Source organism: Rhyacophila brunnea, unplaced genomic scaffold (genome assembly GCF_057557595.1).
Source record: "Rhyacophila brunnea isolate RB1 unplaced genomic scaffold, BYU_Rbru_1.0 scaffold_14, whole genome shotgun sequence".
Classification (NCBI taxonomy): domain Eukaryota; kingdom Metazoa; phylum Arthropoda; class Insecta; order Trichoptera; family Rhyacophilidae; genus Rhyacophila; species Rhyacophila brunnea.
This window is the reverse complement of record NW_028232796.1, coordinates 28,349,321-28,367,714: the sequence shown is the minus strand read 5'-3', so window position 1 is coordinate 28,367,714 and position 18,394 is coordinate 28,349,321. Positions and strand designations below refer to the sequence as shown.

General features: G+C 34.7%; 2 protein-coding genes across 2 annotated transcripts; one reads left to right on the top strand and one right to left on the bottom strand.

The window, feature by feature from the left end:
• Positions 1 to 324: 324 nt before the first annotated feature.
• Cdk8 (cyclin-dependent kinase 8) lies at positions 325 to 16,890 on the top strand. Its single transcript, XM_085942152.1, has 8 exons — positions 325 to 1,404; positions 1,715 to 4,424; positions 5,734 to 5,985; positions 7,299 to 7,488; positions 8,476 to 8,689; positions 14,183 to 14,354; positions 14,769 to 14,966; positions 15,058 to 16,890. Exons 2-8 carry the CDS (start codon positions 4,206 to 4,208, stop codon positions 15,298 to 15,300), a joined length of 1,488 nt encoding a protein of 495 aa, XP_085798278.1. The 5' UTR covers positions 325 to 1,404; positions 1,715 to 4,205; the 3' UTR covers positions 15,301 to 16,890.
• Positions 2,375 to 3,442, bottom strand: RfC38 (replication factor C subunit RfC38). The gene has a single exon (XM_085942153.1). The coding sequence runs from the start codon at positions 3,440 to 3,442 to the stop codon at positions 2,375 to 2,377; it is 1,068 nt and encodes a 355-aa protein (XP_085798279.1).
• Positions 16,891 to 18,394: the final 1,504 nt, after the last annotated feature.

The following is an 18,394-nucleotide window of genomic DNA, read 5'->3' as shown; positions in this document are numbered from 1 at the left end:
CTCTAAATTTTCTAATACATACAAGACTCCTTTTATCTAGAGTTCAAATTCTTTATGTTATAGGACGCTATCCTTAATTTTGAATGTTATTGTTACAATATGACTTTGATATGTCAGCTCATGGCGGCCATCTGGAGAATTATAAATCCCCTGCTCTTACACATATTTTATACTCATCGCCCCCGTCCGCTCCTGTCATACACATAACATATTGTCCCAAATATTTAAATTGTACAGTCCATAGAGATGTTTTATTTATGTTGCATAAGAGTCACCTTAACGATTCACTCAATGGGTATAAACGTAGTGAAAATGCCAAATATTCTAAAACAAAGATTTAATGTATGTTGGCTCTATGCGATTACAAAGTTCAAAGTAGTTCTGTAACATGCAAAATTTTGGTAGGTAATTACGAGGGTCGTTCAAGAATTAAAGACCTTTATTCATTTTGGGCTACTTTGTTATTTCTTAAAAGATGGCAGCACTGGCGTGTAGCGTAGACTCCCCTCTCCAGAACGATTGGTGAGCCGGCTCGGTAGCTCCTTCAGTATGACCTTTGCGTCCATTTGAGATGGACGCTCCGCTGTCGAATCCCACCGCCTGCGAGGTGCGTTCAATCATTCGGTTTCTCAACCAGAAGGGAGTCCACCCTGTTGAAATCCATCGTCGTCTCACATCCAATTATGGTAATGTAATGAACCAGCAGAATGTCAGGAAGTGGTGTACTGAGTTTTCGAGTGGTAGAATGAGTGTTCATGATGAAGAGGGGAGAGGAAGGAAGTCCTCAATTGGTGACGTTTTGTTGAAGAAAATTAATGATAAAGTTCATGAAGATCGCCGTCTGACAATCCGTGAGCTCGCAATTTCCCCGACGTCAGTAAGTCTACCATTCAAATGATTTTGAGGGGAAAATTGGGGTATGCAAAAGTGTGCTCGTTGGGTCACAAACAAAATCGTGTGAAAAGCGCTTAGGTCTTTTTGAACCTTTTGGATTCATTCAAATGGGATGTCCTCTGTCATCCTGCTCATAGCCCCGATCTGGCGACGAGTTATTTCCATCTCTTTCTTCACCTGAAGCAACATTTGGCCGGAAAACGCTCCGAGACCGACGATGACGAAGAGGTGGGAACATTTTTGAGGACGGCGGCGCCAGAGTTGTGCGACAAGGGAATCAAGGACCTAGTGCCACGCCTCAACACATGCATAGATCGTAACGGGGACTACGTCAAAAAATAGTGGGGATATGTACCTAAAATTTTGTATGCTTTTTTTATAAAAATAAAATTTTCCTGATTTTTAAAATAATAAAGGTCTTAATTCTTGGACAACCTTAACATGCAAAAAAAATTTGAATTCCAAAACACAAACCCCTGGAAAACATCCCAAACAACGAAATTAAGTCCAGTGGGTCTATTCTATACTTATCGAACACTAAATTGATAAATAGTATCAAACTTAGGGTAGGTTTGTTTAAAAATATTAGCACTTATTGTAACAATTACACGAAGCTGGTTTTTATTGTTGCAATAAGTGCGATATTTTAACAGCAGCAAGATAGGTGCTGTTAAAATATAGCACTTATTGCAACAATAAAAACCAGCTTCGTGTAATTGTTACAATAAGTGTTAATATTTTGATACAAACCTACCCTAAGTTTGATAATATTTATCACTTTATCACTTTAGCGGTCGATAAGCATAGAATAGACCCACAGGTCAATCTAGTATACAACCCTCGAAAAATCACTATAACAAATACACTCTCACACTATGCAAAGTACACTCTCCTAATTGTAATTGCACTTTCAGGTCAGGAAAGGGTCTCAGATGAAGGCCCGCCATGGTAGACAAATTCACCGTAGGTACAAAATTATTTGAATTCGGAATTATAAAATTTAATGGCATAAAACACAATATCTTAATACTGAAATAAACACCAGTGCACTCTCTACGTCTTGGAAGTCACCAGAAACAGATATAATGCAGTAATTCATTCGCCAAGAGACTTTTGTTACTTGCCGATTGCTAGCTGGTAAGTGGTGTTTTTGAGGGTTGCTCATACATTTGGCAGACTATTTTGGGTAATTGAGCCGCAGATGCCGGCATGAGCTTTAAAATTTTTTTTTACGAAAACAGTTTATTCCATGTAGACAATTATAATAAATACCTTTTTCTGTCAGCGCATAGGATTATCGATCCAATAATAAAATTATTAATTGAAAATTTTAAGTTTTCATACATTTTGATGCATCATTATCACAAACTAAGTTTCCATTAGGTTTGGTTTGGTCTTAAAAGAAAGTTATAAAAACTCATGCGGGCATTTGCGGCACATTTACCCTATTTTGTAACAGAATTAAGTATTAACTATATTACTAAAACATATCTCCCATAGATTCCTCCATAAATCGCTTGTAAATAGACATGAACTTAGCCACAAACGCTTCCAAATGAAATATTTGTTTATTGCCCTGCCGCATGCGATGTTCATAGAAAGCTGCGAAACTGGCCACTTGACTCTTCATTTGCATGTCGCAGTTCATCACCAGTTCCTTCAGCAAGCCACTGAATATAATATCAGCAGGGATGCCGTGAACCAACAATTCATACAGCTTAGTTCTAACCTCTCCCAATTTTTTTGGTGATTGCTCCAACAGAATCATTTTGGCAGTGTCCCTGATGAAGACTTGCCAGTCCGGTTCGGATATCGTCTGGTTGGACGTGAAAGGATACTGTTGGACTTTGCACGCCTCACACATGAGTAACGCACGTCGTAAATTTCTTGTCGAACTCTGAGAGATCCTTACAGCTAGCTCAGCGGGTAGATTAAGTCCTTCTTTCTTGCAGGTGCTTTGCAAAATCGACACTATTTCCTGTTCAGTCGGCGCTGGAACGCGAATGCCTAAGCATCTTGAACGTATGGCTGGAATAACTCTCGAAGTCGAATTAGCGCATAGAATAATTCTGCAAGTCGAAACGTATTTTTCCATAGTTCTTCTCAAAGCGTGTTGTGCGTCTCTCGATAGTTCGTCGACTTCATTAAGGATCACAACTTTAAATTCTCGCTGTCCTGATGAATCCAGTTGGTGGGTTTGTGCAACGTTTTTAACTAAATCCATGACAACAACTCTATCATATATACCGACATCTGACGGATTGACTTCTATATGATAATTACTGCTTACTGTCATTATTTCTAATTTCTTCTTCGAAGGCGTCGTGAAGCTCATGTGCTCTTGGCGAAGTCTTTCTACTCCGGAACCGTAGAGTTCTTTTAACAGACACATTATGCGAGTTTTCTTACCGGCACCGCAAGGACCGTATACCAATAAATGTGGAAAGTCACCATGTTGTACAAGCTTTTTTAATTGTAGAGCTTGTTCTTTGTGATAGTCAAGCTTTGAGAGATCCTTAGGACGATGTTTATCTACCCAGAGACTCATTTTCACATATAAATGAATAAAAGTCGTTAGGAAGTTGTAAAGTTGACGTTTCGGATAATTTGACAGCTTCTGTTTCCAGTTTCGCGCCTTTCACAGCTGTCGCCAACCATAGAAAGCTCTACACCAACCATAGATACAAATTAACATTATTTGCGAGGAAATTGATTTGACGTAATTATGTGTAGGAACTATTTTTATTTTAACAATTAATAACAAAGTTGTATTCCATTCGTGTGCATCTTAGATGTATTAATATTAAAATATTGTGAAATAGATTTACCTAGGTAAAATTATTTTATGCTGTGAAACAATTATCCCAAACCATAGACTGCGTCAGAGCAAACACTAAAATGTATTTTTCTTCAGAGTTGTCACAAGTTTTCATCATTTCATCTATGGAAAGTATAGATTATCTATGGTTTGCATTATGGACGACAAAATCCACAATGCCAATGACCGAAGTATGGGAAATGACTTGATAAGTGGATAGAAACTATCAAATCGTATTTATTTTGATTTGTTATGAATGGCAAATAGTATAGTATGTCAGCGGGGTCATTTTTCATTCCAAATAATTTACTAAATTTAGATTAAAATAATTCGTTTATTACTCTGTGATTCAAGTTTTGAGGTCGGCGCATCGGATAGCCATTTAGCGCAGTTACGTATTTACTTTGTAGATGTGATGAATTATAGCCTAATCATTTATCAAAAGTGTTCTTAGATTTACTTAGAAACTCTGGTCATCATTCGCGAACTAACAATGGCGGCAATAATGATGGATTACGAGTTCAAAATCAAAACACAAACTGAGCGGACCAAAGTAGAGGATCTCTTCGATTACGAGGGTTGCAAAGTGGGCAGAGGGACCTATGGACACGTCTATAAAGCCAGAAGAAAAGATGGATCTGACACGAGGGACTATGCCCTTAAACAGATCGAAGGGACTGGTCTTTCAATGTCTGCATGTAGAGAAATTGCAGTAAGTAAACAAAATGGAACATAATCGAGGAGTATTTGTTTCAAGCATGGAACATAGCCAATTTTAATCGAAAGATTGTTTAATATACCAGTATCTGCGTTTGGTAGGACTTATTCTGTCAGACGGTAATGTGACACTGAGCTGATACAAACTAAAATAAACACCCTTCTGTCTTGTGGAAAATATGCAAAAACAATTTTATGAAGGAAATATCTGATGTGATTAGTTATCACGTGGTAGTAATACACAATGTTTATTTAATTGGATATAAGTATATACCCTTTGAATGATGGGGTCTTTTTACTGGTTCTCCGCCACCGCTCGCTGTCATCTGTCAGCGAGCGCAGTGTTGCCAACTGAACTATAATTATAGTACATTTTCGTCCGCGTACTAGTAAAAAAGTATAGTACGTCAAAAATACCACAATTTTGAAAAAAAATATTAATTGAATTCGCCGGTTTGGTTAGGGGTTCATATGTTGCGATGTTTAAAGTTCCGTAAAATGTTCGTACTTCAATCACAGCAAATCGTAATAACGTGAAGCGAGGGACGTAGTCTGTGTATCTGTATAATATAAATAATATAAGATCTCAGTGTGCGATATTAGTCTATGGACGTGGTTTTGCGTTGTATACCTACTCTAAAAAACTAACGTGACAGTTAATGACGGCGGATGTTAGCATTTTTCGGTCGTAAAAGGTGTTATAATAAAGCAGGGCATCGGAATTTCTCGAATTCTCCGTTATGTTTATGTGACAAACAAAAAACTTTCATTTTCTACACGTCCTATAATTTTTGTCGAAATACTACGATGGCTTGGACCGCGTACTATAATTCGATGACAAAAAGATAGCTAAAACCCAAATTGGCGACTGACAGATTACGATGACGGAGAACCAGTAAAAAGCACCGAATGATGTGACATTTATTGCGTAACTGATTCGATCTGTGAGATAAACACAAATATCCTAATATTATGACATGGGCGTATCCATTTTTGACTGATGTTGGCAGCGGAATCGCACGGGGTATTTCCTTTCCTAATGCATGAGCTCACTTCTTATACTGTATCAATTTGTATTATTAGTTCAATAAAAACAAATAAGTATTATTGACAAAATTTAGTGTGCTCTATTTACCTCCACCCTTCGCTACTGTCTGGTACAAATGTCCATACATTTTTGTTTTCCGACGCGGATGGACAACATTGTTCTTCTTAGTCTAGACTAGGCTTAATACAATACTGGTTTCATCCTACCAGATATTGTGAATTACTTGTAATAATAATTACATTCACTTTTGTTCTAGTTACTGAGAGAACTGAAGCATTCAAACGTTATAAATTTGATTAGAGTATTCTTATCTCACAACGATAGAAAAGTTTGGCTGTTGTTTGATTACGCAGAACATGATTTGTGGCACATCATCAAGTTTCACCGGGCCGCAAAGGCCAATAAAAAACCTGTCATGGTCCCCAAAGGAATGGTGAAGAGTTTGCTGTATCAAATATTAGACGGAATACATTATCTGCACTCAAATTGGGTCCTACATAGAGATTTAGTAAGTACACTCATGAAAATTTTACTGGTAAAACTTATATAGACAGTCATTCTTATTAAGGCTATACTTCAGCTGAGGCATGGTCTAAAAAGATTGTGACTACTCTATGAGGACATCTTCTTGGCTACGTGGTAAAACTGTGAACTAACATGCTCCTCCCATTTTTAACTGCACTTCCATTATAAACTAACAAGATCCTCCCATTTAGTCGACAACAGCGCCTTCCTTCACGTAGCCAAGAAGATGTTGTCGTACAGGCAATGCGTGGATTGTGCAAATGACGCGAGCCGAACGAAATATAATTTGTCATAAAAATTCAACATGCGTCCATTTAAGAGCATACTTCAGTGAAACGGCAAATAATTTTCAACTATAGGTGCAACGAAATTTTGGACTCGCTGGCAATCGGAGAGCGAAAGTCGAGCTGTGAACACGTCAATTTGTGTCGTGATGGCGACGGGGGTATTAATTCTTAAATCGTGTAAAGATGACTAAAAAACATTAACATTCACTTGAAAAAGAAAACATGTCAATGAATATATTATTATTGTTACTAATAGAACAATTAACAGAACATTAAATGGACACATGTTTAATTTTTATGACAAATTATCTTTCTCAAACAATCTTTTTAGACGTGTCCCAGCTGAGATATAGCCGTGATGTTATGTTTATTGTTATATTAGTAATAATAATAGTATATATTCATTGACATGTTTTCTTTTTCAAGTACATGCATAACGTTTTTAGTCATCTTTTCACGATTTAAGAATATATTCCTCCGACGCCTATCACAAAACAAATTGACGTGCTCACACCTCGACTATCGGTCTCCGATTGGCGACGAGTGCAAAATTTCGTCCCGCCTACTGTTGAAAATTATTAGCCGTTTCACTGAAGTACGATCTTAATAAATAAATATGTATCTGAATTAAATGATTAAAAAGATTTTTTTTTTAAGTCAAAGGTAAACTTACAATAATTATTATAAAAAAATGTGAATTTGTTACATATTTATGTCACGAATAACGTTATTATAATATAACTGGCGAGTCATACATTATATTCACCTACCGGTAAGTAGGTGGCGATAATGTAATAGTGGATTTATTACAATATTATTTATTTTTGAAAGAATTATTAGCTGAAAGCTAACTTGAGCTGTTAGAGCTCTTAACGGTTTCCGAATATTAGTACAAAACTTTATATATTTCATGCATGGATAATCCACACATTAATCATAAAGACGTAACTGTATTTTCACATTGTATAATAAAATAAAAGTATTAATTTCTTATGTTTTATTTTTATAGAAACCGGCCAATATCCTAGTGATGGGCGAAGGCATTGAGAGAGGCCGTGTTAAAATTGCCGATATGGGCTTTGCACGCTTATTCAACGCCCCCTTGAAACCACTTGCTGACTTAGATCCGGTGGTTGTCACATTCTGGTACCGTGCACCGGAATTGTTACTAGGAGCCAGACATTATACCAAAGCTATCGGTACGATAAAGTCACATTCCACTCATACAACCTATGAAAATAAATATGCCCAACCATCAAAATTATGTTTTATGAAATCACTTTATTTTTGGGCAGTCCTTTATTTAACATGTTAATAGTGTTATTCTTTGTAATTGGGAGAGTACCTTTTATCTCATAAGCAGTAAATACTGCCAAAAGTTGGTGAGCCTCAGTGTTGCCAACCGTACTATAATTTTGGTCCACGTACTATGTACGATATTAAAAAGGTATAGTGCCCCCAAAATACTATAATTTTGAATATCAGAAAAAATATGCAAAAGTACTAAAATCTCGATATTTCCATATTATCAATTCGTGCAAAATACTATAATTTGGCAATAAAAGCAAATTTGGCGAACTAAGAAAAAAAGAGGTAAAAAAACCGTTGACTTAGGTTTAAAATTAAATATATTGAATTCACCTGTAAGCATTTTTGGTCAGAAGAGGTACCTTCATAAAAAAGACCTGTGAATTTCTCAAATTCTCCTTGGTGAAAAAACCAAAATCCTATGTATTTTCAACAGCTGATGACAAGGTGTACTATATTTTTTGTGAAAATACTATAATTTCTTAGACTGTGTACTGTAATTCAGTGACAAAAAGATGGCACTGGTGAGCCTCGAAATCATGTTCTTGAGTAATTGCAATTTGAAGTTTGACATGCCCTCTAAAATCAGACATGCTAATTTCTTTGTGCTTTACGTGCATATTCTATATATCGGATGATCCTGAATTTTTATTCTAACATACATATTTATATATAAACACATGTAATAAATTGTTAACTCTAAATACCTCAATTATCGACTTACCAAATTTTGGTAGCGAACCCACGATATAGTGGTGACCCATTGTAGATATGGCAGAATTGACCTTTTTATGTGTCCTCCATGTAAATTCACATACAAATCATGTTGTAAAACAGGATTTATTTCACCCATTGGCCTTATATATTATGGAATCTAGATATTTGGGCCATTGGCTGTATTTTTGCCGAGCTGCTGACTTCAGAGCCCATCTTCCATTGCCGGCAAGAAGACATAAAGACCAGCAACCCGTACCATCATGACCAGCTCGATAGGATATTCAATGTGATGGGATTCCCTCTCGACAAAGACTGGGAAGACATTAGGAAGATGCCCGAACATCCCACGCTCATGAAAGACTTCAAGAGATCCAAGTAATGATTGTTTTTACTACATGCCTTTTGTACATGTAAGCAACAGTAATGAAAGCATTGATAAATGTGCCAGATATACTGTTTAATAATAAATAACTATCTTATACAATCCAGAGACAATATACTCGTTCTATCATATAAAACTCATAAATCCAAGACAACTATCTAACAATATCAGTAAACTGTGAAAACTATTTTTATAGCACCTGTACACGTGAATGGATTTACTGGCACCAATAGTGTGTAAATTCAGTTATCGCGATAACAACTGTTGACGTGTAAAAGTATTGACAGCCAATCTCATTCTTCAAGCATAAGCGAGACGTGTTGTCATTTTATGGTGCCATTTGACTGTTTGTGAAAAATTGTAAACATCAAAATGCTTTGCGCGATGTAGTCCGTATTTTTTCCGGCAGTTTCACCACTACCGTTCTACTAAGTTCTAACTATCGGGTGAAAATTCAGAACCTTCTGAACTTTTGATCCATGCATGCAATCTTGCAACTTGCACGATAATACATATTTTCACATGCATTTTATTATTATGGCCGCAATAATAATATGTATTGTTAGCCTTAAATCTGTGCATGTGTAAACGGGGTATAATTTTCAATTTAAATGAAAATTCAAGAGTTAAAAAATTTAAAAAAAGAACGAACAATAAAATAGCGATGATTCATGGTATTTAGGAGGTTTGCAAACTTGTCAGTTGCATGACATTTTTGTGGATTGACTTTGGGTTGATTAAACGTGTTATGAGTGCAAGAATCTTATGTAGATATTACATGATACAAGCGTACCTATTCCATAAAAAAAATTTTTTGACGAAATGGCATTTACAAGTTTTACAAGATAGGCCGACGATATTTTATTCAATAAACTATTTTTTTTATTTAACGAATAATTCACAAGATTTGAGAAATGTTTGTTCGATATCGTATTTATTGTATAAAAATTAGTTTAGTTGAAATGTTAAACTAAATTACTCAATACATGCGATAAAAAGAATTCTTTTATCCTTCATTCATGGAATAAACAAAGCACAGTTTTTTTTTATAAATCTTCATTAGTTGTTTGATTTTAAGGAAAACCTTTTTTTACTTAAGTAACTTAGCAACTTATTTTACATTGAAAATAATTAATACTAAATAATGTTTATGGGTGAATATCTACTAGAATTTGCAATCCCAGAATCCCACTCGACTTCTCGATCCTGATATCACGGAATTCAAAATGTCAGAATCATATGCATCGCACTGTGTTTCGGGAGTAGTTATCACTTTGGTTGTTCTACGCAACCCTAATCCATGCTGCGGTGTTCTATCGCGGAAAGATTCACCGATTGCGTATCAGGATAAATTACTCGCGCAACTTCTCTCGCACATGTGTATTTGAATAAATCATTCACGATTTTAGAGAATGCGATATGTGTGTATTGTGTAATTTCAGTACAGCGAAATAACAATGGATTTGCAGATGACAGATAATTTAATACAGTGATAATATTATCTCCACATATTTCCCACCCTAGGATATCAGTCAGAAGGGATATTTAAATAATTAAAATGATACTTACTGATATTGTATGAAAATCGAAGAACTTGCCTATGGGTTCATTCGTAAGAGCGTCTCCGGGAGTAGATACGAAATCAGAGGTTTTAAAAGTGTTGAATTAATAATATTTTTTTTCCTAACATTTTATAAACATTTTTGTGGTAGGTAGAATAAATTATAATAATAAAAATAGTAGACCTCCAAATAAGAACCTCATATTATTGATATGCTGAATTTGTGAAGTGATACCTTTTCTTGAACCTATCATATTGTAGGTTCAAATTCAGTCCAAATATTTTTCAAAAAAAAATCTAATACTTATGTATGTTTCTGAGGTGTTTCAAATTGGTATATTATTTATATATATCGGTGTGTATGAATACAAAAGTTATTCATTTTTTCATGAGCTAACATTACAAATTATAAGTTTAAAACATTCACAAGATGGCATAAAAGATTTCTGTTATTATTGCGTTTTTATTGAATTATAAAAACATGACTCATAAAAGAAAGCAATTCAATGAATATTTGTCGAGGCACAATTTTTTTTAAATTTAGTACGCAACAATCAAGATTTAAGAAACCATTATTATAATAACGTGTATTTGACGGCAGTACGTTTTGGTCGCCGCGGAGGATTTCGGAACATTAGTGTATAGAAAATTAATAATTGGTTCTTTAATTAGTGTACAGGCTTAACGGTATGTAATGTGTTAGAATAACTATTATAAATTATTATTTTTTTTAATTTTTCTCTTCTCTATTGATAGCATCTAATATAATTATTATATTGAGGGTTTCTTATATTCATCGACCGTGTTAGTCTAGGATCAACGAGTTCAGGCAATATACAATTCATATAAATCTTGTCAGTTGTGATGTAAAGAGTAATATTGTTTTTATTATTCAATGAACTAGGTTCTTACCTCAATATATTTTTTACTTGTGTTAAATAATTACTAATAAATGCCTAAGGTGATTCCATTCAATTCAACTCGGCATTAAATATATTAAATTCTAATGGATTTAAGTTTTGTACTATTTCATTTGAGTCGTTTTATGCGATCCTGGTTTCGCCTTTCGACATCGTCAGGCACTATGCGCACTCATCAAATACACACTGACAACGAAAGCAGCTAATTCTCACTTAACAATAAATTAATACAATAAAGTAAGGTAAAAACTTTATCACCTACCTATTAAGTCAAAGATCACTATGAAAAATTACATCATTATGAACAATTAATTATGAATAGTTGAATTGTGGCAGTATTAAAAAAAAAGATTTTACCACAAACCATCCGAAAAATACATATATCATAAAACATATACATGATTTTGTGCCCCAAAAGACTTTTTTTATTATTATTTTAACGATTAATAAAATTATGACACATGTTTCAGTGGCCATTACGATGACAGCATTCGAAAACGTATTTTACTTTAAATTTTCTACCAATTTACTATTTGTGACATAAACCACTTAAGATCGATAATAAATAGACCTTGATAAATAATATTATTATGTTTCTATTGATAATGCCAATAAACATACTCCTGGATACGTCCCTTTGAAAATAACAAAACATGGCCACCCAGGTACATAAAAACTGTATTAAGTACATGCAATGTTTTTCAAATCGCTTAAAGCCCAACCAAGTAGGTATTTATCAAAACAATTAAAGTCCACCTATATTTTATCTAAACTGCTTATCAAAATATTTTTTTTTTATAAATGTTGCACCGAACGAATACCTTCAGGACTTCTTTGTAGCCATTGTGGTTATTACATTCAATTATCTTTCAATATCTCACATGCTGCAACCATTTGTATTACAATATAATAAATAATATAATAAAACTACATTTTTCTCAGTTTGACATTCAGTGGTACTTTACGATGTTTGATACAAATCATAACACCTGGCGTGCGTCGTGTGGTCTGAACTGAACAGAACGATAATGGTATATATTCAAATAATTGCAACTTGCCAATTTGATTGTTACTGCAATGCGATTAAAGGTCATTTTTCCATGAGTTTCTTAAGTAATTAATAAAAGTAAATAATGTTCGCGGCGGATTAATTTTTGTAAAAAAAAAGACGTCGTATCCCTTTGAAATTCCAGACCCTACTAACGTTAGAAATAAGATTTTAGAAAAACTGTATGGATTAATCGATCAAATGGTCTCTTTTTGTTAATTTTGCAAAATAATTATATTTCTAAATTGTCTGAAAACAGGATAAATACATGAAAATGTACGACGTGTTTTGGTAATACATCGTCACTAATTGTACCGAATTTATAGGGTTTTATTGATTTTTTTATTGTAAATTAATATTTATAATATTACATGAATGTTATATTATAAAAAAAAAAATATTTTTATTGTGCAGTATACATTATTTTGTGAGAAAAAATCATTCAAAATTGGCTGATGTATACTCAAACTAAAATGGCTTTAAAATCTTTATTTTTTTGATATTAAAAAAAGTACGTGGGTTAATCAATGAAATGTATTATTTCATGCATTTCTTTCATACAATATATACCTGCAAAACTATTATTAAGTTCAACATCCATTGTGGCGTGACAGTCGTTTTGGCCAATTTCGAAAACAGGACCTGACTATTTGTCATTTATTTTAAAAAGTAAAGCGATTCAGAAAATTTTAATGACACAAAAAGATTTATTTGAATATTATTTATTAGATTTTAAATAAATAAAGAGTTTATTGTGTATCAGTTCGTTTTAAACGTGCTTTCTATTTCCACGATTCCGAGAAGACAGGAAAAAACGGGTCCAATGGCCTTAATCATTTTGACATTCGACATTACAAAACCATTGTCAAATTTAAAATGAATGAATAATTACCTAAACTACGTAAATCTGCGCGAAACCTTTATAAAACAAATTGTATGGAATCATAATTAACTTTTAAACGTATTCACAATGTAATTAATACTATTTGACGTTTACGCATACGATACAACCAATTTTTGGAACACTCGCAGTTGGTTTGAATAAAGCTGCTGAAACCCGATATTGACAGCTGTCCTGGATTGCAATCCCTAATAACTGAGTGATATAAATTCGGTGTGCGAAAGAAAAAGAGAGATAACTCTTTGAAAATATATTATATATGTCAAAATGCTTAGATAATAATGAGAAAAGTCGAATCAACGCCTCTGAATTATACACATGCCGCATTACCGTGAGGTTCGATAGTTTTGACACGAAATAAGATATAGCCGAAGGGGTGCCAAGCAAGAAATAACAATGCAATAGGCTTGATATAAAGACATTCAACAATACTAACCCTAACAATAATCACATTCTTCTTCTTCTCCGATGGCGCTACAGCTCAAGTCGAGCCCTGGCCTCCTCCACCGCTGTCCTCCAGCCGGAACGGTCCTCCGCACGTCTTTTCCAGTTCCTGATTTTTAGTATCTGGTTGGCATCTTTTGTAACATTATCACCCCATCGTATGCGTGGCTTAACAATAATCACATTAACCATGCCTATTCTCCTGCATGAGAAGAAATTGGATCTGTGCATATTCATGATTAAATAGTTCCACTATTAGTCAATTTCACACAGAAACTGTTTCCATAAAAAAAATGGTCATGAACTCGATCTTTTGGGTCTCCTGAAAAGTAGTGATTTTTAGACTTGACTTATCTCTCTTTTCCTTTCACACACATAATTATTTTATCGAGCATAACTCTTTAAAATGAGTGCAATGCTTGCTAAAAAAATGTATGTCACTCATTTACTAATTCTGGTTTATCAGTTAGATATTAGTTGCGGGTGTACGCCCTCATGAGAAGAGACGCAGAGCAACAATGAGAGTCGGCTGTCGTTCGCCGCCGTTGCTCTCGGAGTGGTTTAATGTTCTTTGCTTTTTATCTGTGTGTTGTGCCGTTTTCCTTATGCGAGAAGTTACCAGAATTGCTCGCTGAGCAAGTACATGGACCGGCACAAGATCAAGCCAGACAGTCGCGCCTTCCACCTGCTGCAGAGGTTGCTCCTCATGGACCCCGCCCGCCGCATCACCTCCGAGCAAGCCATGCACGATGCCTACTTCACCGAGGACCCCTTGCCTACTCAGGTATGTGCCCTTCTCATCTTCTAATAGATCTATATTAACAATTCTCTCGAAAATAAATAATATTGTAATAAATCCACTATTACATTATCGTTACCAACTTACCGGTTGGTGAGTATAATGTATGACTCCCCAGTTATATTATAATAATGTTATTCGTGACATAAATATGTAATGAATTCACATTTTTTTACAATAATTGTAAGTTTACCTTTGACTTAAAAAAAAAACCTTTTTAATGTTTTCAGATACATATTTATTAAATTAATACAGTTGATGTTGTAAATTATCAAAAAAATGTCTCAAATTGCAAGCTTTGTATTTTTCCGCTAGGTGTCTCTGCTGGTATTCTGCTGGTATAAGCATCGCCCTTAATTTGAATTGAATTGAGTCATCGAAATTATATTTTTTTGACAGGATGTTTTTGCGGGGTGTCCTATACCTTACCCGAAACGAGAGTTCCTCACAGATGATGACCAAGAAGACAAATCTGAATCGAAAGCTCGCCAAAACCAACAACAACAACAACAGCAACAGCAGCAGCAACAACAACAGCAGCAGCAACAACAGCAGCAGCAACAACAACAGCAGCAACAGCAACAACAACAACAAAATGTTTGTTCTTAATTTATCTATTTCTTTACTAATTTTACCTTTTCTGCTACACTATAGTACCAGTTTTATATAACAAATATCAACTTTACAGGCCCAGCAGCAAGCGAATTCCCAACACGACCACCACTCTGGAGGAAACTCAGCGAAGCGACCTCGCGTTGGTAACAATCAGTCACAGCAATCCCAGCAGCAGCAACAACAACAGCAGCAACAAGATTTCCACCAACACCAACAGCAACAACAACAGCATCAACAGCAACAACAAATGATGTACAACAATTCGCAACAACAAAATGCTAATAACCAACAAAATAATTTTCAACAAAGGTTTTAAAATTGTAGGATTTCCCATAACGTAGACTGGTATTCTTAAGGCCATACATCAGTTGAGACACGGTCTAAAAAGATCGTCGCTAGGCGATGCGCGGATTGCGGGTCGCGGGTGCAAATGAGGCATGTCAAACCAAATATAATTTGTCTTATAAATCCAACATGTGTCCATTTAATGTTCTGTTTATTGTTTTATCAGTAACAATAATAATATATTCATTGACATGTTTTCTTTTTAAAGTAAATGGGTAACGTTTTAAGTCATTTTTACACGATTTAAGAATTATTACGGCCGTCGCCATCACAAAACAAAATGACGTGTTTCCAGCTCTACATTCTCTCTCAGAATGAGAGCGAGTGCAAAATTTCGTCGCGATTATGGTTGAAAATTATTTGCCGTTTCACTGATGAATCACCTTAAGTATAATTTCACATCAATCTCTATCTATGTACCTCATCAATCTGAAGCACAGGTGTTAAAGAAACCCGTCTGACAGATGGACCATTCTCTGGTTTCTGGAGCAAGTTATTTTTTGTCATAACTGGCATTTTTCTGTCCAAAAATCTTTTAGCTGCAATCCATTGAATCAAATATTATTTGTATGAACAAATAAAATTTTTCAAACAGCAAAAATTGTCCCACCCAAAATATGTATACCCACCTTTTTCTCAACTGTCATGTGCTTTTTTACCTTTGTTGATTCTTTATAAGACAACTAATTACAAAAACTGAGATGTCGACAATTCAATATTAATGATAAATTACGTTCTTGTGCGTCAAGCACAACTGGTTGGTTTTAATGTTAGGTTAATTTTATTTAAATCAAATTTAAATTAAAACAATATGCCAAATACTATTAGCTGATGAACCCCTTTTTCAGCATCAGCATTTGCACCTTACATCCTTTGGACACAACGTTTATTTAGTTGTGTATAACGTTATTATCCAATAAAACCTATTGAACTGAGTGAGGGTTACGTCCTTTTTACTTTCTACATTCAAATGATTTTTGTGGAAATTAGAAGTTCCGGATCATTACAATATATTGCGTGAAATTGCATAATATGGAATCCTTATATCAGGGCTCGAAATGACCGGAGCACTGTTCCGGTTCATACAATCCCCAAAATTATCGCTCCTAATCTAATACACATATTTTTATAAAATACACAACATTGGATAACTATGTTAATATTTTCGTAAATTTATCGAGCGCTCCGGTTTGTAAAATTTTCCATTTCGAGCTCTGACTTTATACATTTTGTTTTATTAGATTTTGACAATGTGTATGACTTATCTGTTTTTGTTATTAGACGCGTCATATGTCCGTGTGGACGGACTATCCTAACCCAACATTACCACACACACATAATTATAAGAAAATGGAATCTCTGAAAATCTTGTTTGAATCAGGATGTAGTCTTGTAAATTTCATTGGTATGTTTAGAACTGAATCGATACATAGTGGAGAGTATCAAACCTGAGAGAGACATTCACATAGTCCAGAAAGAGTATTTGACCAATACACTATATAAGTAAGAATGTATGTACATATTTTAGGCTAAGTAATAAAATGGTTTTATATTTAATCAATGTTGAGTTTTATTTCAACCGACACCTTCGCCACACGGGGTTAGTATGCTAACATATTTATTTTCAAAATTGAGATCTAAATAATGATCTACGTATTCAGGTGACATTATGACGTTTGACCTTCTGCCAAACTCCATCGGCACACAAAGCATTGACAATAATGATTAGACATGACGCTCCCTATAAACAAAGTACAGCTGACCATACATTTCTTTAGGCCAAATAGAAAATAAGTTAATATCAGGTCCTAAATTAAATGATTGCTTTTGATCCGTATCCAAAAGGGAAAACATTGACAGAAGTAAAATTCCTATTAAATAGAAACAAATGAAGTTTTAAAAAAAAAAAACATTTATATAAATAGAACAATGAACTAAATGTTTTCTTAAAGCCTCGATGGTTCTGAGCTACTTTACAAGCTGTTTGTCGGCGAATTTACAATCTGCTTGTAAACTCGCCTAGTGTCATCATCTAACTAGCTAACAAGCAGATTGTAAACAATCTACCGAGAGAAGTTGAAAGCCGGGCTACCTTACACGCTGGCGTGTGGGCCGATATGCATCTGCGCCTAGGGGTAGCAGGTTATATGAAAGTATGGTGAGGCAGGCTGGTAATCAATTTGTCGCAAAATTTCCTCGTTAACATTATATTATATGGGTACCTTATAATGACCAAAGTAAATCCTCCGTGATGCCCTGAATTATTTTTATGGTGTCACTATTTCTCGTAAGTTGTCAGCTATTGTTGACCTGCTTCATTCAGTTGTATGAGAAAGCCGTTTACTTGCCCCTTTTTTTATTTAATACTTCTATGGTCTGCGCAGTAGAGCGATAGTGGCAATGGGTAGAACTGCGTCTACTCAGTAGAGTGATAGTGGCGACCACCCGGTAAAAAAACCATCTACTCAATATGTCCTGTCAAAATAGCACCAAAAATGACAGTTTCAACTCGCTAGCTTGTTGGCTTCTGAGCGAGTGGAAACTTTTGTGTGTCATCATCACAACCGCACTAGCTGACCCGCCCGCTTTTAAACTCGCCGACAAGCAGCTTGTAAAGTAGCTCAATGACATCGATGCTTTACCTATTGATATTGTGTAAAAATAAATTGACCTGATACAATGAATTGAATAAATTAGAATTATTAATATGAAGTTTGATTCTGGGTCGGATTTTAGACAGAGATACCTATGTGTCTTATTTTATTGGAAGTATCGAAAACTTCCCTGATTATGATTTTTTATATATTTTGTCAGTGTGTTGGATGCCAAAAATTTCACAAAGATATGTAATCAGCTGGCCTTGTTTGTTGCTGACATCGTACTACATGGATGTCATCCTAACGTGGTAGAAGAAGGGGGATGGCATTGGATTTAATCTAAATCCCCTTGATCGAAAAATTGTGCACATCACTGCTCTACATCCGTCACTACTAAATAAAATATCCTAAAAAGCATTTAATATTTTTCATTAACAGTTTTAAATTATGATTTTGTAAACCATTAAA